General features: G+C 36.9%; 3 protein-coding genes across 6 annotated transcripts; 2 read left to right on the plus strand and 1 right to left on the minus strand.

Moving 5' to 3' along the window:
- The first annotated feature begins 4,215 nt into the window (after positions 1 to 4,215).
- On the plus strand, positions 4,216 to 7,049 carry LOC121897057. Its single transcript, XM_042411318.1, has 2 exons — positions 4,216 to 4,806; positions 4,960 to 7,049. Exons 1-2 carry the CDS (start codon positions 4,351 to 4,353, stop codon positions 5,119 to 5,121), a joined length of 618 nt encoding a protein of 205 aa, XP_042267252.1. The 5' UTR covers positions 4,216 to 4,350; the 3' UTR covers positions 5,122 to 7,049.
- A 92-nt stretch (positions 7,050 to 7,141) lies between these two features.
- LOC121897054 (UDP-glucuronosyltransferase 2C1-like) lies at positions 7,142 to 13,038 on the minus strand. 3 transcript variants are annotated; one of them, XM_042411313.1, is made up of 2 exons: positions 12,955 to 13,038; positions 7,142 to 10,348 (listed from the first exon to the last, which is right to left on the minus strand). In XM_042411313.1, exon 2 carries the CDS (start codon positions 10,326 to 10,328, stop codon positions 8,724 to 8,726), a length of 1,605 nt encoding a protein of 534 aa, XP_042267247.1. In that variant the 5' UTR covers positions 10,329 to 10,348; positions 12,955 to 13,038; the 3' UTR covers positions 7,142 to 8,723. The 3 variants fall into 3 exon arrangements, with proteins under 3 accessions (XP_042267247.1, XP_042267248.1, XP_042267249.1); XM_042411314.1 differs by lacking the exon at positions 12,955 to 13,038 and adding an exon at positions 10,806 to 11,400; XM_042411315.1 differs by lacking the exon at positions 12,955 to 13,038 and having other exon boundaries at positions 7,142 to 10,046; positions 10,141 to 10,222.
- Positions 12,993 to 23,099, plus strand: LOC121897056 (ubiquitin-conjugating enzyme E2 Q2-like). Of its 2 annotated transcripts, none has more exons than XM_042411316.1 (13): positions 12,993 to 13,250; positions 16,445 to 16,549; positions 16,666 to 16,788; positions 16,873 to 16,929; positions 17,037 to 17,189; positions 18,027 to 18,111; positions 18,207 to 18,267; positions 18,368 to 18,458; positions 18,550 to 18,608; positions 19,328 to 19,376; positions 19,473 to 19,568; positions 20,536 to 20,602; positions 20,693 to 23,099. In XM_042411316.1, the coding sequence occupies exons 1-13, from the start codon at positions 13,092 to 13,094 to the stop codon at positions 20,722 to 20,724; spliced, it is 1,137 nt and encodes a 378-aa protein (XP_042267250.1). In that variant the 5' UTR covers positions 12,993 to 13,091; the 3' UTR covers positions 20,725 to 23,099. The 2 variants fall into 2 exon arrangements, with proteins under 2 accessions (XP_042267250.1, XP_042267251.1); XM_042411317.1 differs by having other exon boundaries at positions 17,040 to 17,189.
- Positions 23,100 to 23,727: the final 628 nt, after the last annotated feature.

Genomic DNA, 23,727 nt, shown 5'->3' on the forward strand with positions numbered 1-23,727 from the left:
ACTTTTAATCAAAAAAAAAAAAAAGAATCGTCAGCTTTATCGAAAATAGTCATTAGTTGCCCACCTAAAGTTTATTCACTCTTCATTTGTATTTGGGCAACCCAGTTAGTTTCATCCTTCCCAGAATGTAAACAATGAACCTGCTGTTCACTGTGGTCTTTGTGCACGCGGCACTGGGAGAGAGTGTGTATGTTTGCTCTCACCACTGGCTTAACAGACAAGCTGCACCTGCTGCACTGGGGTCAGGACACATATATGGTTTTGTCTTCAACGTAAGGTAACTTTGTCCTGTTATTTTATTACTGTTTGCATAAGTTATTGTTTGTCTTGCTGTTTGAATTGTAAAAGTGCATTGTGTGAATGCTTTAACGTGTTAGCTTAACATTAACGTTACTGAGTTGTACAAACTTTAGCCATAAGTTAGCTTGCAAGCAGGCCAATTCATGCTGTAGTGGTTCAGCAATAAAAGTTTCATAACGTTAAGATACTTGATAGTATCTTTGTATAGATCACTTGATAGCTGATGCTGAGTAATATTAGTTTGTTAAAGTTTTATGTTAAAAATATAACTGTTAGCTCACTAGCTAATATGCCCATACCTCTCAAGAGCCACTCAGCCAGTGTACTTTTTTTTAAATTCATAATTGTAGGAATGCTTGATCTGGATAAAGAGCTTAAAATTGAGTAGTTTCATATGGTATGCCTATTTGTCTAAAAGATGTTTGTAAAATCCAGTTTTACAATCTCACATTGCTTTCGTTTTCCATGCATCTCAACAGTGGATTTCACAGGATCACTAATCAAAATCTACCGTTTTCCTTCTTTGCTGAACTTGATAAATATACACCTCAGCTGCTCTATAAAAAGAGGAAGACAAGGTATCCCTATATGGATACCTTGTCTTTGTTTGTGCAACAGGATGAGAACATCAGTGCAGCTAGAACAGCAGCCCTGGCCAGCCTACTGCTGTACTTAAAGGATTCATCAGAGGTCTCCAAAACTTGCAAGGTATTTTTGTGTTCTCCTTTTCTCATATCCATAGCTCAATACCTCACAGATGAATATATAAATTGCCTTCTACGTTCTACTGTGTACCCTGTTGGCTGCCTTTAGCACACTTCTGTGCGTTACTTAATTTGTTCTGTGTAGTGGGTGTCACATTATCTAGCCCAGAAAATGCCGTATTCCCCCTTGCTTAACTGAATGTTGACTGTTAAATGTTATAATATTGTTGTATTAATTGCAAGACTGGTGTGAAGATGGTGCTTGTCTTTATTCTTTATTTTCATCACTAGCCCTTTTATAAACTCAACAATTTGTAGAATAACACTCACATGCACTGAACATGTATTCCCTTTTCAAGATGAGTTGCAGGCAACCTAAGAGGGAGCAGTGGCTCTGTTGGCAGTGGTCAATGAGGAGGTGCCAGCAGGAGTCCCTTTGAAACTCACCACGTGTCAGTCGTCCTCGAGGATCAGGTTGTAATGTCTCACAGATCTGGACAGATTCACTGGTGATTTTGTTGGACTGCTCTATGCTCTCCATTTGTGAGCTTTCCTGAGAAGCCAAGTCCTCTTTGAGTTCATCCACGTATTCTTCCTCTAATCTTCATGATGGGAGAAAGCAGCTCAAACCCAAGTTACAGGCCTTGAGAAATGAGCTGGAGTAAAGTTGTCAGCAGGTTTTGTTGTTGAAAGTCAGAAATGTCTTAAAATTATCATTTGGCTTGCATTCCAAAAACTGTTTTTAGTTCTGATTTTGTTGAAACAGGTACTTCAGTCACAAGTCACTAGTCACAAGAGTTCTAGTTTGATTTAATAGTTTTTACTACAATGTGTGTTTGCACTGTTTCTGTGGTGTCTTCACACTTTCTGCATTACCACATGAAAATAATATTTATTTGTACATTGTGCATTTGTACGTGTACATGAATTTATACATTTATTATCATATTTTGTTTGGTTATTTTTTTATTCACCAGCGTCATGGTATAAAATTATGGATATTGTTACTCCAGTGCACAAGGTATCAAAACATCAAATTGAACAAAATTTTCTGAATCAGGTTTAGAAGTGAAAACTGTCTTATGCACAATCATTGTTTTATGTCAATTTTATGTCAATGTTTTTCTTTTTTAAAGAAAAACAAAAGTGGAGAGGCGTAAACTACCTTTCGAGAACTGTGAACACTGAAATGTTTTACATTGAAATGTTATGTGTTCAGTTATGAGTGTTCAGCATTCAACTAAATAAATTGTTTAAGTTGTGTATGACATGTGTGTTTACATTGTTTTAATCCAATTTAAAAGGTTTAAGGCAATCGGTTTCCTCAAATGAATTGAGTAGCTACAAAGTTGTCACAACTGGAATATAATTTGCTTTAGTGGAAGATAACTGGGTAAAGGAAACTTAAGTGGTAACATTTGTGTAAAGAAGATCCATTTAAGTTAGTCTTACTTAATTCAGATAAATTCTATTAACACATTTTTAAGAAGTTTGGAGAAATGCTACATATGAGTCTAAAATACTTCTTAGTTTTAAGTTCAATGAACTCAGTGGAATCAGTACTATTAACTTAATTTACAATAAATACTTTAGTTACTTGTATGCAAATGAAAGAATTTTTCATGCTTAAATTGTTTGGAATTGTTAATAAACTTAAATGATTCAAGGCAATCGGTTTCCTCAAACAGTTTGAGTTGAACTAACTCATCGGGTTTTACAGTGTAAGAACACACAATTAATACTTCACAAGAAAAGATGATCCTTACCTTGTTTATCTTTTACTATGGCATTTGTTCTGTGTCACTCAGAAGTGTGGGGCAGATGCATTTAGATGAAAAAATCATAAATAATCAGTAAACAAAAAAGTAAGGTAAATGTATATTAAACAGTTTCATTTGAAATAAATGAAAAAAAATGTCATATTGTAATTGAATTAGCTCATTTTATGTATCTCAAGTTTGAGACCACAGTTGTGGGACATGAACAAAAGTGGTGTTTGGACCCATAAAATTCTTCATAAATTTTATTAAATCACATTATTTAGTAATTATTCTCAAGATGTGTAATAATACTGTGTATATGTTTATCAAGCAACATAGGACAACCTAAATTTCACTGCTGGGACTTGAAAATGCCAGTAGTTGCAGAAACACAAAGTGTCAGAACAGAAGATAACAAGGAAACACCCACACAGAAACACGTACTCAAAACCCAAAGACGGTGTTGGAAGTTTCACTTTGGCTCAGCCTTCTTCAACAGTACATCTCTCAAGGTTTGCTCAAAATCAGTCTAAAGGTTGGTTATTTTTATTTTTCTTAATGCACAAATACATACTGAGAGACAGTTAAAGCAGATTGATTGAAGTTTTTATTAAGTCTTAATGTTTTATATTACATCGTGTACTGTTTATCTTACAAGAGTGTGGCATTGTTGTCCATAACGCCTGGGACACTTGAAAATCTTTAAATTTCAGAAACCTTTTTAACATGTTACTGAAATGTTTTCTTTCTAAAAAGTTTTGATTTTTAACATTCTTTATTTTGTGTGTGTGTTTTTATTCATTCATTAAAATATATTAATCTAATAAAAATATCAATTTATTTAATATTATTTAACAAATACATGAGAACATAATTGTTAAACACAATAATATTAAATTTAATTTGTTCAGTCCATTTTGATATGATGTGAAATGCAATAATTCCATCATATTTACACTTTGTAAGTAATGCTGAAGGTGTGTTCAAGCTTTGTCAGAGTTTTTGTTATTTCTTCAATCCCTGCAGAGCATTCTGCTGCCACCTACTGCACAACCCATGATCTGTGCAAAAAGATTGATTTCACATAATTCAAAGTGGTAGAAAAAATCAATTTTGTAATGTAAAAAGATGGTTGTCTCAGGGTATTTAAATACCTATGAACACATAAAAGTAGATATTACAAGACAAGATAAAAAAACTGGGAAAGGGGGCACAAAGTACAAATAAATACCACATAAATCAACATAAATAAGTTGCAACATTTTAGCTATGAAAATAGTCAAGATCTTCATATTATGTATAATTATGTCTATAAATAGTCTTAATGATTAGAGATTCATAAGATGCAATGTCTGTCATTAATTTGAACCATTCAACAAAGTCAGGCGTTGTCAATGGTGGAGAACAACACTTGTTTGGATTTGGATGAACCCGTCTCCTAATAAACACAGCTAGGGAGATTCTGGCAATGGTTAACACAGCCACTCTCCAATACTTCTGATTACTCGTTTGATCCTCATAAATATTTACCACATAGATGTTTTCTCTCTTTTTACATCTGCGTTTTTCTCTTTGTAGAATTCATAATGGATGTAAAGCGGCTGTTCTCAAGACTCAAGGAGGGGCTTGGACACAGCCCTGTTGTGGCAAATGTGATTTTTGCCTTCCTCATGGCTCTCATAGAGAAGATACTGGGGGCAGCATTTGCTTGCCCTTGCGATCCTAAATGGAACAGTTTTTTTGCTGCTGCGTTTTTCATTATTCCTGCTTGTACAGCATTTCTGCTGATGATGGTGATATATAGATTCGGGGATAGAGATGATGAAGATGATTCTGACAAATGGTGGTCCTGCCTTTTACCCCCCGTGGTGTGGCAGGTTATCATTTTCCTTGATGGTCAATACTTTGTCTGTGCAATGACAGACTGGCCAGGCAAATTTGTTTCTGTTGACAAAACGTATCTGAAATGGTGTGAACCAACCAACATGACAAGATCAGAGGAACTCATGGATCATTCACACAGATATTATATTCTGTCTCAGGTGAGAAAAATATCTTTTGTTTGTGCACAATGTCAAAAAGTGATCATTTAAAAACTGAAGAATCAGCTTTCTACCAAATATGGTTGGTTGACAGTGATGATGAACATCTTGGTTCTGTGTCTTACTAAATTATGTCAATTCTCCACTCTGTAGGGAATCGGACTTTGTCTGCTCCTTCTTTTGACCGTGCTTCTCCTTGTTTATGTGATCATTAAGTACATGAAGAAACCTGACAAAAAGACTAAAGGAACACAGAGATCATCAGCTTCCTCTGCCTCCTCTCATCTAGTGTCCAAACAATCAGTTACAACATAAAGACAGACAATGTACATAGAAACAACTATCTTAGCATGGCCCATCTATATTTAAACATTTTTTAGTAGCTAACAAGTAAAAGAAATGAAATCATTAAAATAAGGATCAATTTTATTGATCCTAATTACATTAATTGTATGAAATGTTAAACAAATATAGTGTTTAGTGTTTTATATATTTTGTTGGTGAGTAAGAATTAAAAGAATATATATTCTTAACATTTCTAGATATCATCATGTATTTTAGATTACATGGTATGTTTTTTTACAACATTGTCAAAATTTACCATAAACATAGAACTGTAAATGTAATGCTTAATGTTGTGAACTTACAACAGAAAGGCTCAAACCAAGTTAACCACCATCCATTTTCAGTTTACATGTATTCAGTATTTGGGAACATTAAAATAACAGGATTGGAAACGTTTGTGTTTATGAGAATATAATGGAAAAGATATTATGAAAGAAATACAGCCACGATGGTGTGAAACATTTTTAAGTGTGACATACATTAGAGTGGTTCAGCTTCCTCAATCTCAGACACACACACAAAATGAAACTGATGAATTCAGCTTTTTATTAGCTGTTAGACCACTGCTGCAATCATTTCCTCCACAGTCAATCAAGACTGAAATGCACCATACAAATACCATTTATTACATTGTTTTAAATCACATTATATTTCACAATCCAAATATATGTTTATTCACTGCCACATAGACACCATTATCCCTAATATATGTGAAGAATGTGATGAAGAGGATGCTTGATGACAGCTTAATGTGTGTTTGATTTGTAATACATCTTTAAAATTACAATCCTGTTGGTATAATTTATTGTGGTTGTAACAACTAATCAGATGAATGTGTGCTGAATGTTGTCAATTTTAACAATTGCATACAGAATTGTAGCATTGATGTATTACTTGATTTTCACATACAAAACCTACATTTCATTCTTCAAATGATGTTATTTTTCTCCCAATAAAAATCTATCATAACATTAAATGCTCTAAGCAATACTATTTACCAAAGTTGTGATGTCATCAGCAAACAGGTAAACAAACCAGGACATTACTGTTAGGAGCAGATGATGGGCTCCTTTATGTATATGTCATAGTCTGTCTAAAGCACTGCTTGTTCCAGTGGTTTCATCAGCTGATTTCTGTGCAGCCTTAAGAGCCTCTGCATGTTTTCTTTCTGAGAGGAATTATAAATAATTGTCCATTGTAAAGTATCTTCGTTCTTATTCTTCAGAGGTTGGAATTAAATGGAAAATATCAGTATTTTACAACATTTGTAGTAAAAATGGTGATTGCATTTTGGCTCAGTAAACTGGTTTACTTACCTGATAACAGCCAAAGACCAACAGACTTGAGTGTCACATCTTTTATTGTACATGTTCAGGGTAATATCTGCACAACAATCAAAGATGAATCCTTCAGATATACAGTAGATGTTCGCTCTCATATAGCATAATCCATAAACAGGACATGTCAAACATGCCATATTCATTTTTGTAACAGTGCAAGATGAAAATGTCTAATTAACTTTCACTCTTAAAACTCACGAGACCTTTTAGTCTAGACCTCTATATGCACGTAGATCTTGTCAGGTATAGGTTTTGCTTGACCAAGATCTAATTAAAAGTGGGCTATATTGAGGACAAGTGACAAAAGAACAAATAAGCACAGATCAAAACCACAATACAAAAGAAAGAAGCTGAAGGGGGAAAAAACATCTTATAACACTGAGCAGTTGAAAGAGTTTCACTTTAAGTAATCAGTCCTCAAGAAGAATATTTTTCTGTTTGAACTTAAAGGTTGGTACATCTTACTTTAATGTTTATTCTGAATGCACAATTACAAACTGGGAGACAGTTAACAACTAATTTAGTGTATACGTTTGAAAATCTTCAAATTATTATATTTTAAAATTATTTTACAACAAATTTACTGACATATTTAATAAATGAAAGTCTTTATGAATTAAAATATATGTTTTTTAAATGTCGTATTTAAAAATGTGCCAATTATCTACTCAGTGTTAAGACAAATTACATTCACTATTTTATGCACTTTTTGAATTAACAATTTCATTTTTAGATATCAAAATAATCTTTTTCCTTTGGCATCCCCAAAATTCAGAAAATTGAAACAAAAAGTGAGATGAGCTACAAGCCATTCTGAAGCTTGTATTTTTTCAGTACTTCCTTTAAAACACTATAAGAGCTTTCTGCTGCCACCCACTGCAAACGTTGTGAAAACTGACACATGCAAAACAGATTTATTTTACCTATTCCCCAAAAATCCAAATGTTCTTTTACTATAGCGCTTATTTCACTTAAACCCCATCAAAGTGGAGAACTGTTCCATCAAACGTGCCTTGAAAGCCATGAATCAAACCTTAATATATCTTCTCTATCTCTCCCTCGACTTTATCTTCCTTCCTCTGCAACCTCTCAGGGTTAAAAATGGCCTAAGTGCAAAAATGCTAAATGAACCTATGAACAAAAAAACAAATGAGAAATCAAAGCAGATCCATGAAATACATTTCTGAATCATCCATAAATGTGGACTTTTTTCTTTTTGTCTAGAATTCTTGATGGGAGCAGAGATACATCTGATCACAACACTCAGGGATGAGCTTAGAAACAACCCTGTTGTGTCAAAGGTGGTTTTTGCCTTCATCCTTGCTGTTGTGGAGATGTTAGAGGTGGAATTTGCTTGCCCTTGCAGACACATTTGTAACAGCTGAACAAACCTATCTTAAGTGGTGTAAACCAACAAACACAACACAACCATTTACTCTTCAGGAACTACTGACCCGTTCACACAGGTTTTATACAGGAGACAGGTTTCTTCTGTATCTCTATTACATTTTACTTAATTACTTACTTAACATCCACATGTCATTGTGAGCATCTTAGCATGCTGATGATAGCTTTTAACTCATAACACCACTGTAAAGCCTCACAGATACACTAGCATTAATCTTAAAACAGGCATATGTGTAACAGGCAAGAATTATTTTCTGATCTAATTCCCAATGAAAGCAAGAGTTTTAACACTTGTAATTGTTATGTTTAGTGTGGTAAACTGTTTTTATTCGATATTGTTTCCTATATAATTTTAAGTAAAAACTAGAAAGTTTCATTTTGTGCTGCATTGTTTTTTTTTCAGCAAGTTGTAAAGTATGAACCTGACTTTTTTTTTCATCCTCTCACTCTATAAACCTGCTCATAGCTCTGTTATATGTCTGTCATGGTCTTAAATATTATATATCTCCAGGCAGTACTATGTGTGTTTTAGTTAGATGGCAATACATATAAAGGTGAAATCAATCACACTTGCTGACATGGCAGTTATTCTAGGCTACAACAGTCTCATCTCATAAGACTCATCTCTGAGTCTTTTACACTAAATAGGATTATAATGAATATAAGTATACTGATTGCACTTGAATACATTTGTCACTGAAATATTCACTCTTCATGGATACTGTTTTCGGGTTATAAGCATGTTTGGGGTTAATCTTGTCAAGAGACAAAGTTTATTTTTCATATCTTATGCACTCAAAAAAACAACAACACAGAACTGACATTTTATTCATGTTTAACTTTTTTCCCAACAAAAATCATTCTCCACAATAACCTTACAATTGAAATGCAGGTGAATGTCACAAGCAAAACAATTGTCAACAAAGCTGCAATGACATCAGCAGAGTTGTAAACAAACCAGGACATTTTGTTGGACTGTGACTGCAGATGACGTGCCCCTTTATGTCTTATAACATATTCTATCCAAAACACAGCCTGGTCCAGTGGTTTCATTGGCTGATCTCTGTGCAGCCTTGAGAGCGCCTGCATGTTTTCACTGTAAGAGGAATTGTAAAGAACTGTCATCAGCGCATCCTCAAAGATGTGTCTATCAAGCACGGAGATATCCACGTTCACAGCTGCTCCTTTTGCTCTGATTCTGGAGAGATTATCAGGCTGATCAAAGAATAAGGGAAGTCCAACTATTGGAACTCCGTGGTAAATAGCCTCCTGAACCCCATTAGTACCTCCATGGGTCACAAACACTCTAGTTTTGGGATGTCCTAAGAGGTCGTTCTGTGGTAGCCATTTGACCAGTAATGTATTATTGCCCAGGTTGGCTGGCCTTTGTCCCATATACCTCCATACAACCTTCTGAGGCATTTGAGCAAAGGCTGCAGCAATCTCCTCTGCAATGTCTTCAGGAAGCTTCCCGACTAAAGTTCCTAATGTCATCATAATGATCCCATGATCTCCAGAACTCTGGACAAACTCCTCCAAATCGGCAGGGAGCGGCTTAGGGGGCTTGCACTGAAATCCACCCATGTAGACTATGTTTGGCATTGTAGGACGTGGAAATTCAAAGATAAAATCATTTCTCATAAGCCATATGTCAGCATCCAGGAAAAACGTTGAGTAATCCACACCAGGACCAAAGTACTTCAAAACTACTGGTTTGTAATGAGGTTCTGTGATAGATGATAGTGTGTACATCCCAAGCATATAGCTCAAAACATTCTTGATTCTTTGAGAGAAAGTCATCTTATCTGTCAACTCTGTTGCAGTAAAAGGAATGTATGCCAGAGGTGAGGGGGCAATAAGGAAATGAGCTTCACCTTGAATGGTCCATCTGACATTGAAAACAAGAGGAACTTGAAGCTGACGTGCCAGCATTGTCCCTCCGCCAATGCTGGGGTCAGTCAAAACCACATCATATTTGGCATTGTGGAAGGAACGCATCAGGTTTTCATCTTCAAACATCTGAACAATCATCTCACTCATTGTCTTGTGGAACTGAGAGACCTGTTCGAAAACCATCCGCTCCCTCTGAATCTGAGTCCAGATGTGAGACCAAAAAGATGAAGGCTTACTCTGAAGCCGCATTTCCAGCTGTGGAGACAAAAAGGTTGAAAGGTTTTCCTTAAATCCACTAGGGTTGGGAAGGTTGACAGAGGTGTAGAAGGGAGACTTTTCACTGATGTACCAGCTATCAGACGCCCGAACCACAGTGATCTCATGGCCTTTGTCATGCAGCTCCTCTATGAGTACTTTCATGTTTACCCAATGGCTCCCATCAAGTGGGAACACCAGGATTTTGCCCCCAGATGCATAGCCAGATAGTTGAATCAACAGTAGAGTAAAGGTGACCAGAGACAAATGAGGCACCTTCATATTGATGTCAGTGAGAGACCCTGAAAATGTACAAAAACAAGTTAATAAGAGTTCTGTCTGTCTAGTTTGCACAGTGTTTTTTGTGGAATGTAAATCTTATATTAACTAGGTACAATCCATGATCCAAATGTAAACTTGAAAGTCACACAAAAAGCACAAAAAGCAAAATTTAAAACAGATCAGAAACCTCTATCACTCCCAAATTTATTGGCAAGTCTTTAAATACAGGACAAACTCTAGACAACAACTAATGAAACTGTGTTTTAAGCACAAGTTGATTGCAATGACTGTTAAAAAGCATTATCTTCTGTTATACTTCACACTTACAAGACATGATAGTAAGTATTACATCTAAACAATTCAGAAATTAAGATTTGCACAGAAAACGTTCAACATATTTCATGGCTGTTTTTATGTGCATAACATGTTTCACAAAGTTTTTTTTATTTGTAGGTTTTGAGTAATATTAACACTTACCCAAGTCCACTTACACAGGAAAGGTAATCCAACTTCAAAGTGCCAGTTCAGCAACAGTATTAGTTATGCAATAAGATGGCATGATTTGTGTGCCGTTGGAAAGAAAGAGTGGTGAATGCGCCTCCTAACCTGACTTTCTACAAAGTCATGACTGGCTGACATGTAGTTACATGTAAAGTACTCTGCGTTCTGGGTTCAGTGAAACACATGCTCTGTTGTAATAGGTGTGTGTGCTGCTGTAGATAAGGGTACTTTTGTAAAATGTGTGGGTGGCTACAATAGTCAATGTTTAGCTGGAAGCAGAACAGGTTTATCTGTTGTGCCATCTAGTGTCAAGTCAGTGCATAAAAAGTTGGATGTATTCTTAAACAGTGCATAGTTTTTCACAACTGCTGCATCAATGTATTAAAACAAAAGCAGTTTTCCTAAAACTGTTAGCAAAAAGCCATAAAAACCACATTGCAATGGCCAAATCTTTACATAAAATTGAATGGCAAATCATGCTAATATACATAGAAACTTTGCCTTCACATACACAAACGACCAAATAAACATGAGACACAGATGAGAGAAAAAGACACCATTGTAAATGTTGTTTATTAATTAATAAATATAATCATTTTCACATTGCTACATTATGCAAGCATGCAAATACTTATCTAAAATACCTCATTTTGCATAAAGCCAATATATAATTTTTTATTTTTTTTCCAATTTAGTGTAAAGTAAATTTACATCACTTCATCTACAAACATGTTGGAGATCCACAATAGATAGATAGACAGATAGATACATTGATAGTTTTTTGTATAGTGTGCTGTTGTATTTATACAAAATACTACAGACACACTATAAAAATATTATAGAAAGCCATCACAGAAATATGAGATGAGGGTTATATTTTCTTAAAGTAGAGCTATTCTGCTGCTCTGATTTAAATTGCTTTCCACATTTTACTTTACTTAATCTAATCTGTAACACAAAGGTGGAGAGATAAAAACAATATTGGGTTGGAGTTGCTTGGCAGATATTCAATATTAAAATATTTCTCTCTCTCTATATATATATATAGATATCTAAAAAGATCTATCTTACCCGCTGGACACAGACAGGTAGGACCACATTACAATCAGTAGAGACATTTTATAGACAGGCTTTGAAAGCAAAAGTCAAATTCATAACATCTTTGTAAAATTTCAACTAAATATGATTTCTTAAACTGGAAAAACATGATCAAATTTGCAGATATTTTACTAGTGAATAAAAAATTTTCATGGTCTGGCCCCCCTCTGCTCCATGAATTCATTAAACAAAATCAAAACTCGTCTACCAGAGGGGATTGTAAAATACCACATAGAAAAAATACCTCTGAGCAGTCAGCCTTTTCCTATCAATCAGCACATACCTGGAACGCTATTCAGAACTAATGAACATCACATCTCTCAACTCTGCCTTCAAATCTACTGGACAATCAAGCTGGCTGTCATAATCTGAAGTAGTGGTCATGTCATTGTTGTGCTTATGTGCTCTTGTATGTTTTCTTTTAATGTTTTTTATATGCCATCAACCTGTCAGGGACTGCAGATGAAAATTAGACTTTATGGCTAAATCTGGCACATTTACATGCTGGACCCAGGTGCTCATGTTAATTAAAGTGCATTGTCCCTTCTTAGATAAAATATACATAAACATGAATGTTTTCATTTTGTTTTACAGGTTCACTGCAATGAGATTAGTGCAAAATAAAACAAGCCTTGTAAAACTAATTACTTGATAATACAAATAAGAAGAAAGGAATAAAACAATTGTTGTATGATAACACTACAGCTGCAACTCCCAGTTCTTTTAAATCAAGGCTAAAGACTTTTTTTGTTTTTGTTCTTCTGTTTTCAACCTTTTATTAAATCAAATTTGAAGCGTTTGTTTCATGTCTTGCACCGCACCGTAACTTTTATCCTCGTATTTTATGTCTTATTCTATTTTAGCTTATTCTTTTATTTTCTCTTAATTCTTTAATGGCTATTTTAATTGTATTTAATTATCCTTTAATAATGGATTTCTTTTGCATTTTGTCTTAATGCTTTGAATGTTTAATGTGAAGCACTTTGAGTTGCCTTGTTGATGAAATGTGCTGTATAAATAAACTTGCCTTGCAACCCTCCAGCCCTTTGTTGTTGTTCTCACGCTAACATGCGAGATGATCCGTAGACTCGACTCCACTGCGCGGTCGCATTCCGCCCCGACTTCCCCTCTGCCAGCGGCCTGCTGCTTTGAGATGAGTTGAAGATGTCGGTTTCGGGGCTGAAGGCCGAATTGAAGTTTTTGGAGTCAATTTTTGACCCAAACCACGAACGATTCAGAATAATAGACTGGAAACCCGACGAACTCAGTTGCCAGTTCAATGTAACAGGAGAGAAGCTGCTGATCATTCACTGCAACATCACGGTGAGTCCAGGCCAGCTCTGCGCACAAGCTAACCCAAGCCACTGACTATCGACTGAAACCCAATCATTCCGCGGAGGGTTCCGTGTTTACAAATTAACTACGAATAAAGTGATCGTTTTCATTTTCCTTTTAGTGTTTGGCCATCAAGATTTAATCAGCCCCGTGGATTTAATAAAACAACACCGCACAAGTGTTAAATTCACTTTCAGAAAGTGTACAATAAAACGTCGATTAGTAACGACGCTGCGGTAGCTTTTGCTAGCCTCCCAACTGAAAGTAACGTTAACGCTAGCTTGTCTTGTTAGCCAAAATAACTGCGTTACTGTTTGCGGTACTTTAGCGTAAGCTTACGGCGGCTAACTTTCTAACTACGGAACCGTGTCTGGTTTAATCTTAACGTTATTTAGCCATGGCATAGTGGAACTTTTACTACATCACAGTTTTTTTTAAACCATATCGCGGAGAACATGTTTTTCTGAACCGACTCTGCCCCGTACACATCTTAAACGTTACACAGAGGCGGTTTAACGGAATGTTGTTTTTTTGGCTTTTCAGTAAATAGACTGATCCCTGTTGCGAACTTACTGGCCGGTGACGTTAGTGGTTCTTTATCAGGGCACCAAAACATGCAGAGAGATATGATGTAGATATGACGGAGTTGTTTTTTTCAAGCAGTAATGTGAGCGAAGGTGTCTACATGTTTTGTTAACGCAGATTACCTTAGACGGGCCTGGTAACGTTATTTTAATGCATTGCAACACCGACTGCTTGTCATGTAAATAATGTTGAATCTTGAGTAAAGCACATAATATTAAAGGACGGGTTCACAATTTTTCCAAGTCTTAAAAGAACAGTCAGGTGCCCATATGAACACTGAAAGAGGTTTTCCTCGCTGTAATCATTCCTCCTGTTTATACTGGACATTAAAAGATCCCCTTCAAATGTGCTTTCAATGTAAATGATGGAGGCCAAAATCCACAGTGTGTCTACACAGTCATTGTGTGCCAAAATGCATTTAAAAGTTTATTTGAAGCTTGTATGAGGCTTCAGCAGTCTGAGTTAGTCATATCAAGTGGATATCTGCCACATTTACAGTCTTTTTAGCATCCAATTCCCTCTTTGTGTTTCCCTGCTGAGCTACAGTGGAAGTATAGTAACAAAAAGAAGACTTTTGGCGCTGAAAAGACTGTAATGTTGAAAGATAATTACTTGATCTCACTAATTTGGACGGCTGAAGCTTCATATCAGCTTCAGATAAACTTTTAGATACATTTTGTACATGAGGAGGCTTGTGGATTTTGGCCCCCGTCACTTACATTGTAAGTTCATTATGAAGGGATCTTCTAATGGTCAGTATGAAGATGAAGGATGATTACGGCAAGAAAAGTCAGTTTCAATGTTCATTTGTGAATCTGACTATTGTTTTAAGAAAGACTTGGAAAAATTGTGAACCCATCCTTTAATCCAGTGGTTCCCCCTCAAGTGACACAAATTAGACCATGGACCCCCATCTGATAAGATTTTTGCTTTTAGATGATTTATTACAGATAGTGTATGAAACCCATGATCAAAATAGTCACATATTCTGTCATTATGTTACTTATGGATGGAAATATAGTGGAAAAAAATGATTCCCCTTTTTGCTGGAGACCCACTGGAGCCCTCTCCACGACCCCTGGGGATCCCAAGACCCCACTTTGAGAACCACTGCTTTAATTTACACAAAATGTAGGTGTTGTCATTAACAACAGAGGCTCACTCATGTCATGTCACTCATCTGCCTGGTATCCTGACCACATCCTCTTCTCTAAGCAGAAACATCCGCACAGTTTCACTTATGCTCATTTTTGGGGGCACAGACAGGCTCGTTAAAATGTTTTGATAGCTGTGTCATGTTGAAACTCAAGCTGAGTCAGTCTGCAACCCATCTGAGTCAGCTGAATCTCGAAAAAACCAGGGTACATTCAGCATCACAATCTTTCTACTAGAAAATGAGAAGTTAAAGGTGGTCCCTCCCCTTCGTCAGTCAATCCTGCTGCCTGTTACGCCAAGTGGTGAATATTTTCAATTTCTCCCTCCTTTACCTACATCTGATTAGCTGAATCAGGTGTGTTCACTTGTTCTAACTGGGAGAAACAGAAATACAATGAGCAGCATTCAGAAACAGTTCCTTGGTTATCTATATCAGTGATGATACTCTGATTTGATCCACTGAGCATCTACTTCACAAAAAGTTATGAAGAGACTCAAAATGTTGAAAGGCAGCTGTCATGGTTTATGACATGGATTTATATAATATCAGAGTTAGCATAATTACCATTTTCTAACTAAATAGTGTTTAAATAAACATCCAGGTCGTTATTGTGACAGCTCTGATGTATCTGGTGCTTCATAACACAAAAATGCTTAAAAACCAAACAAAATGAATGTGGTCAGTTAAGTCTGTCATTCAGGGTGATTAAACCCAAGTTGAATTAATATCGAGCTATATTTTGTATTTTTAAACCATTATATGACCAACGATGCCATCACACAACCATCTTGAGTTGTGTGATGGCATCAAGGTCCACAAGTTGATTCTCATCCTAATCTATCTATTGTAACTTCATACCTAATGACTATTGCTGTATAAAAATGTATCTTCCTTTCTGGAAATTGGACTGCTGAAAAATGATCACCAATAAATTAAATAGTAGTACCAAACACGATTTTACCTTCTGAGTTTGTTTGCTGAACTACACAACAGTTTGGCTGTAGTTTTTTTTTTTACCCCTCTATGCTAAGAGCCAGCTTTTTATAATTCAAAGTTGTCTCTCGCATCTTCAGTCATGTAAACTGAAGTTCACACATGATTTAACAACTGTATTAAGGCCTAATTGAAAGTTCAACACAGCGCTCAGCTACTTGCCAGCATCGGTACCGGAGATATTCGTGCAGCTCTGCAGCTGACGGTAGACAAATCATTTTGTTCAGTGGGTGGCTGCGTGGGCTGAGACGTTTGGTTTTAAGATCATTTTTTTAGCTTTGGTACAGACTTTAATATGTTTTTTATGTAGATAAAATGTCTGTGGGCAACATCAGTCATGTTTTTGTTTTCTTAAAAGAAGCAGTGTTCTCTGTAGTCTATAAAGCCATCAACACACAAGCAGGACTAAAGGCTAAATTTCCATGTCCTATTGTGGCCTCTGTTGCAGGAATCCTATCCTTCAACGCCTCCGATATGGTTTGTTGACTCTGATGATCCTAGTCTGGCTGAAGTGTTGGAGCGCTTAGAGGATGTGAGAAAAGGCAGCACATTGGTAAGTTGGCTTATGTCACACAGGTTCAGTGCTATGACTGTGGAAGCTTGGTTGAATTGTTTAACGACAGTTTGGTTTTCCTTTTTGACGTTTAAATCTGTCGATTTTGCTGACAGCTTCTTCAGCAGTTGAAGCGCCTCATTTGTGACCTCTGTCGGCTTTACAACCTGCCTCAACATCCAGATGTAGAAATGCTCGACCAGCCTCTACCTGCTGGCCCGATTACCCAAGAGCGAAAGGTAGGCGCTACCAGCGTGAGAAAATTCAATGTCTTTTATTCCAAAACTCAGTTTTTTAACTCACAATATTTCACCGCACTACAGCACGGACCATCAGATGAGGTGACGTCTGAAGAGGAGGAGGAGGAAGAAATGGGAGAGGTGCCTATGTATATTTCTTCTACTTCCGGAGATATATATTATTTATGTCCTAATGGTTCAATTTGTATTACATCCTGTATCTGAACATGATTAATACACTGTGGCAGCAGGACATCGACCTGGACCAAGACCTGGACCATTACGACATGAAAGAAGAGGAGCCAGCAGAAGGAAAAAAGTCAGAAGATGACGGAATAGAGAAAGAAAATCTGGCCATCTTGGAGAAGATTCGTAAAAACCAGAGACAGGATCACTTGAATGTAAGTGTTCACTCAGTTTGTGTTTTTCTCTATTGAGCATTGGTGACTGTAATAGAGCAGAGAAGTGAAGGAGCTGCTTGTCCCTGTAAATTCTAATTTGAACGTTAACTTTTGGCAGCAACCTCAAAATACGGAGTCTCCTGGGTGATTTTTCATTGCTACAGGATTATATCATGGCCACCAGATACAAATCCTTCCATTTTATTCCTTCAGCCAAGTCACTTTTTTTTTTCTGTCAGTTCAGCTACATTCAGACCGACAATAGCACTGTGTGAAAAATGGCAGACTTCCCACTCTTTTCAATGAGACTACTGCATTGGCGTAGCAGGTTAAGGGGTTACACTGTGCCTAGGGTGAGGTACTACTATGATTGGTCAGATTTCTGATGCAGTAGAGATATTTCAGCATGAATACAACATGAAGCAAGTTGAAAAAAAACACTCTTTGTCCTTTCAGTGACACACCTAGTAAAGTCATTTCCACTACGCTACTTGAGGCCAATTCATGGTTGGTCTGAGTGATATACATTTTGGCATCCGCCCATGTCCACCAGGGTCCACGTGGATCCCTGTGGGGATGGCCGTTGTACACAATACAAGCGCCCCAACTGTGGATGCACTAGAAAAGCAAACCAGACGCTTGTTTTGTTACAGTTTATTGTCCTTTTAAGTGTTAGTAATGCTCAAATGGCTGGTCATGTAACATTATCTTTGGCCTCACGATCTCTGGTTTCCTTCATGTAGCTCCACCCGCCTCTCCACTCAATATACTTCTCATTTGTCCAGGTGTCCTAACATGTGTGTGTAATGCATCTTTGTGATCGTCTGTCTGTTTCAGGGAGCAGTCTCTGGCTCCGTGCAAGCTTCAGACCGCCTAATGAAGGAACTCAGGGAGATCTACAGATCACAGAGTTACAAGACAGGTGACTACAGGGACACATCTCTCTATTGTGGTGGCTTTTATTCTTTTGACATTTCTAAGTAAAGCGTGTTTGTGTTTCTGTCACTAATTTCACAGGTATTTATTCAGTCGAACTAGTCAGTGACAGCCTTTATGAATGGCATGTCAAGTTAAGGACGTAAGTTGTTACTTTCAGTTGCTTTTAATATTTTCCAACTTTACAAATATCGTGTGTGTGTGTGTTTGTTTAGATTTGACCCTGCCGTTCTTCATTACAGGGTAGACCCAGATAGTCCATTACATAGTGACTTGCAGGTCTTAAAAGAAAAGGAAGGAGTGGACTACATTCTGCTCAATTTCTCTTATAAAGTGAGTTCTGTGATTTTAAAAAAAAATGTCAGATGTTCTTTTGGGTAAAGGATTTTCTCATGACTTTTCTTCTCTTTTCTTCATATGACAGGATAATTTTCCTTTTGACCCACCTTTTGTACGGGTTGTCTCACCTGTGCTCTCCGGAGGGTGAGTGTGTCGTGATTTCCCTCTGCTCAGTTTGCATATGTAATCCTCTAAAGAAAGTATTCACTTGGTGGAACTTTGTCCACGTTTGTTGTGCACAAACTTTTGAGATGGATTTTGTTGGGAGAGATTTACTGACAATATTTATTTGTCCCATTGTGGATTTAAATTGAAATGATACAAATGTATGATAATGTAATCGCTGTGTGCTTCTAGAGGCAGGGTTGACTTTATTATGCCATGTTATTACTGCGTAATGGAGGACATGTAGTTTGCTTATTGCTGGCTGCAAATTATTGCCTCTGAACTGAATGCAAATAAAAGCATCACCCATACAAACAGCATAATTGTGATTTTAAAGACTCCTTGGTAATTAATGCAATGCATTAATACTGGGATACAATTTCATCATGCATCATAAATCATGCAGATTCTTTAAAGGGTCCTGATGATAGGCTTAAGCAAATTCATTTCAAAATTACTACATGAATTTCTTGGTACATCCAAAAGTTTAATTTACAGCAGTTTAAATTCAAATTGCCTTCTTGCAAAAATCAAAAACATTTCTCTCCAACAAGGCATATCTAGACTCTGTGAAATCAATTTGAAGCACAACAAATCTGCAAAAAGTCAAGTGAACGCTTTCTTGATCAAATGTGCATTTGCCTACTTTTGAATATTTAATAGACATTCCTAATACTGTGTATTATTTCTTATTTCAGTTATGTTCTTGGAGGAGGGGCCTTGTGCATGGAACTTCTCACAAAACAGGTGTGTAAATGAGTTTGATACGTCTTAGACTTAATCTTAGACTTAAATTTCCTTAATTTAAACAACACAATATATGTTTTGTGTGTGTGGTTTCAGGGCTGGAGCAGTGCCTATTCCATAGAATCTGTCATTATGCAGATAAATGCAACCCTGGTGAAAGGAAAAGCCAGGGTGCAGTTTGGAGCCAATAAGGTAACTAATGTCATCATGAATTGTTACAGTCCTAATCTTGTAGCAGCCATGTTGTGATTCAGTAGAACAGGAATAATCTACAGCCATGTTAGCAGCTCTGTGAGGCTGTATTTAGACACAGTGCTGCTTTGAGCTAAATGCTCACAGGTATAATGTTTACCATATTTACTATCTTACATTCGCCTGTTAGCATGCTAATGTTTTCAAAGTACCACAAAGTAGTGCTGTAAAGTCATTAATTTTACACCTGTTCAGAAACCAAAGTATGAATTTTGATGAAATGGTAGCACTAGATTGGCCAGTCAGAGGATCATCACAGTCAGAAGATTTTATCCTCTGAAGATCTTCAAGTCAAATTCATTTATAAAGCCCTTTTAAAAACAGCTCATGTTGACCAAAGCACTGTACAGACCAGAGCAGGTAGCTAAAATCACAAATAGAAGAAACACTGACATAAACAACAAGGCACACAGCTCGTAGGCACAAATGGGCAACACATGGGCACAAGCCAGAAATCAGCCACGTCAGGAGGATTCAAACGCTAGTGAATAAAAGTAAGAATTGAGCCTGGACTTAAGAGTCGATGGAGGGGGCAGATCTGATAGGGAAGGGAATGCTCTTCCACCATCTAGGGGCTGCAACTGCAAAGGTGCAGCCACCCCTGAGTTTAAGTTTAGATCGCGGGACAGCCAGGAGCCCAAAGTCAGCTGACCTGGAGGACCTGGAGGTAGAATAAGGGGTTAGAAGGTCTGCAACCTTGAATATCTGCAGCACATTTCACAGAAATCCATCCAATAGTTGTGAGGCTATTTCGCTCATTAAAGTCAGAAACCATGAATGTCAGTTGGTGTGATATTTTAGTCTGGACCAAAGTGGTTTCTTTCATTGCCATAGTAATTGTTTATATATTTCATACTGTATATTTATATATCTCTATGCATCTAACAGAATATTCTTTGTCTCTTAGAACCAGTACAATCTTGCCAGAGCACAACAGTCATACAAATCCCTTGTGCAGATTCATGAAAAGAACGGTAAGTAAATACTTCTGAATGATTGGGGCTCAGTAAACACACAGTGGTACGAATCCATTGGCAAAGGGGTTTTTCTTTCTGTTCTTACAGGCTGGTACACACCACCAAAAGAGGACGGATAAGGAGCCACCACCACTATGCACTGGGAACATGTCTTTGGGTCAAAGTATCTTGTTTTCTTTGGAATATTTCCCCCCCTCTGACTTACTGGGAATATATCATCTTTCTCGCGGAAACCATCTCGTTGGCTCATCTGACAAGTATTCCTTCGCCCCGCTTCGGGAAAAAGACTTTGTTCTGGTGTCACTTTGCTTCTCCCCTCAGTGTTTTAGTGAGGAGGAAGATGTGAGGGTATCACTAGCCCTGTTTTCTAAATATGCTCATTTGTCTTTAAAAAAAAAACTTTTCTCCCTTTAAATGTGGGGAAATGCTTTTTTTTCTTTAGCTGCTTTGACAAAGTGGGCTTCACAAACAGTCAGTTACCCCTCTTTAAATGGGAATTTTAAAAGAAGATTGATACAGAAGCTCTTGAAGTGGCACCTCACCGCACCTGTTTTTATTGACTGCAATTCTTTTTCTTTTGGAAATTAACTGGTACACGAATGCAAGTATTGTTTTAGAAATATTCTTTGGCTATTGTTTTTATTCTTTGAGCATCCACAACAATAAATGAAACAATTTTTCATATTTTGGAAGCTTATCTTTAAATTGAATCGACCCACCACTCCGCATCTTTTTAGTTATTACATTTTAAAATGTGTAAAGCATATTGGGCCAAGCAGAAACAAAATGCTGCAACTAAGATCAACCGTTGTTGGTGAACAAATCCACCCCGTGGTCAATATTAAAACAGAAATGTCTCAGAATCTGCACATTTTTAAAGAGGGCATGAAACATTCTGACAAGAAGACGATAAGATGAACGTCATGGCGTCTGTTTAGGAAGTTCCAACAGACTTAATGTTAAAGCTGAAAAGCTCTTTGTCCCTCAGTTTAGCTATTAATCTTTCTTTTGAGTACAGCTGTAGAGGTTGATGGCTAGTTTGATGCTGAAATTAGGCTTCGCTGTGGTTAAGATAATTGGATTTGATTACAGTCACTTTGTTAAGCAGAACCGTGCTGGAATGAGCTTCACAGAGTAAAGAGATGAAGGGTGTTAGGATGTGTGATTTTTCATCATTTCTGCACATTTTTGCAACAATTTTTTTTTTTTTTAAATGTCATATCGTCCTGACATACATCGATCGTAGTGGTTTGCCCTTTCTCAGTTTAGATTTGAACCTGTTACATGATGTTACTTTCAGCTGGATTTATCCCCTCAGACTTTATTTGCAGGGCTTCCCTTCCCACCATGGACGTGTTTCGGTGTCGCTTTCGGTGTGCAACAAGAAAGATCATTTGTAGTTTAATAAGAACTGACCTGAAACTCAGAATATCTACTGTAGATGAAACTAAGTTTTTAACGTGACCACACAATACATCCTCACTACTGCTGTTCCCTCCCCCCCGTGCTACAGGAGACACACTGTATCTATCAATCTGTCGGCTCTTTTGCAGTTTATTTGTTAACACTGTCTGCAAAAGTATGTTTGAATGGCAACTCAGGTAACAAACAATACTTAAGGAGGGGAGTCTGATTATTTTGGAGGGTGGGGGGGATTCATTAATGCTCCGTACCTCTGACATTTAGGCTTACTCACCCACTGATCTGATGTCAAAAACAGAAAATGGAATTTGCTTTTACGTCGTTATGGGTCACGTTACTTTGAATTGAAGCGAAGCAAGAGGGAGGACATTTACAGAAGGATCACGTTTTTAACAGGATTACAGTAGCATGCATCATCTATACCCACTGTAGTATGTGTACTACTCTTTAAATATTCCTGATTAAAATCTTTGCACAGCTGGCAGTAATTTGCCTGGAGAGGTCAATTGTACAATAAAGTGAGCTAAATATTTTCAAATCAGGAAAAAAAAAATTACTTCTCAGCACACTGCTCCATATCCTGTTGTTACACGTCTGATATATCTGAGGGGGCAGAAGTTATCAGGTATCATTAACAAGAAGTGTCCCCACCTCTGAAGGGGCTGTGTTGTCTGAAAAGTTGGACCATACACTTGTGCATCCTTTTTTTTTTTTTTTTTAAGGGTTTAAGTTCAGCCTCCCCCTGCTGCAGAGCCTTTATCCACTTGTATGATTGCCTCCTTCCGAATGCCAAAACTCCGGTCAGAGGGGATATTACGAGGCGATTCAAGTTTGATAGTCATGCCGTGGTGAATAGACTTGCACGCTTCTCTAACTGGACTGTGTGTTGAAAAGATTAATCTATCTCAACTGTCAATTCATTTTCTGGCACCAACGAACAGATGACCACGTCTGGCGCTGTTGGCTTGCTTTGGTTTTATTTTATTTTTCATTTTCCATTTGAAGAAATTTTGACCATGTACAGTAATTTGTAAACTTGCATCAAGTTTATGAATAAAGAATTTTAAGATTATTGCTGTTTCACTGTTTTTTTTTCTGGGTATTCCTCAATTTAAACAACAGATATAGATCGATAGATATACTGGAAATGCTGTTCTCCATCTGTGCTGAAGTGTATACTTGCATGTACACAAATTCCACATTTTTGCATGTTGAGCTGACCTGCTGTGCACAAACACAGACTATTACTATTGGAATTGATTAATTGGAAGTGTACAAATTGCACATTGTGTTTGTTTTCATCATAATTAGTACCAAATTACATAATTTCTTTCCAGGAAATTTACTGAACATTTTCAGAGCCACAGTGGAAATTATGGAGTCCATATACTGTCTTGGTATGAGAGTTGTTGATGAGGCACTAGTTGCAACTTAATTTTATCCAACAATCCATAAGATGTATTTTCAGTGATGAAGGGTGAAAAAATTGGCATAGAGGCCCTTGAAAATAAAAAGAATATGATCGAAATTGTATAAAATCAACTCCACAATCACAAGAACAAAAAGCTGACCATTTTATCCAGTATTCTGGGAAGCCTATTAGTATCCATACTGTCTCTCAAATCTGTTTTAATATCAGCTGGTTCCATTCAGAGACTGTAGACGACAGTAACTAGCATCCAGCCACATTAGTCTTATGT

This window comes from Thunnus maccoyii, chromosome 5 (genome assembly GCF_910596095.1).
Source record: "Thunnus maccoyii chromosome 5, fThuMac1.1, whole genome shotgun sequence".
Taxonomy (NCBI): domain Eukaryota; kingdom Metazoa; phylum Chordata; class Actinopteri; order Scombriformes; family Scombridae; genus Thunnus; species Thunnus maccoyii.

Bases quoted from the DNA above. Each gene is read 5' to 3' on its own strand.
- LOC121897054 (XM_042411313.1), bottom strand. From the start codon at position 10,328: ATGAAGGTGCCTCATTTGTCTCTGGTCACCTTTACTCTACTGTTGATT.
- LOC121897057 (XM_042411318.1), top strand. From the start codon at position 4,351: ATGGATGTAAAGCGGCTGTTCTCAAGACTCAAGGAGGGGCTTGGACAC. The intron at 4,807-4,959 runs GTGAGAAAAATA...TCCACTCTGTAG, and splicing joins GATATTATATTCTGTCTCAG to GGAATCGGACTTTGTCTGCT.
- LOC121897056 (XM_042411316.1), top strand. From the start codon at position 13,092: ATGTCGGTTTCGGGGCTGAAGGCCGAATTGAAGTTTTTGGAGTCAATT. The intron at 16,789-16,872 runs GTAGGCGCTACC...ACCGCACTACAG, and splicing joins CGATTACCCAAGAGCGAAAG to CACGGACCATCAGATGAGGT. The intron at 16,930-17,036 runs GTGCCTATGTAT...ACACTGTGGCAG, and splicing joins AGGAGGAAGAAATGGGAGAG to CAGGACATCGACCTGGACCA.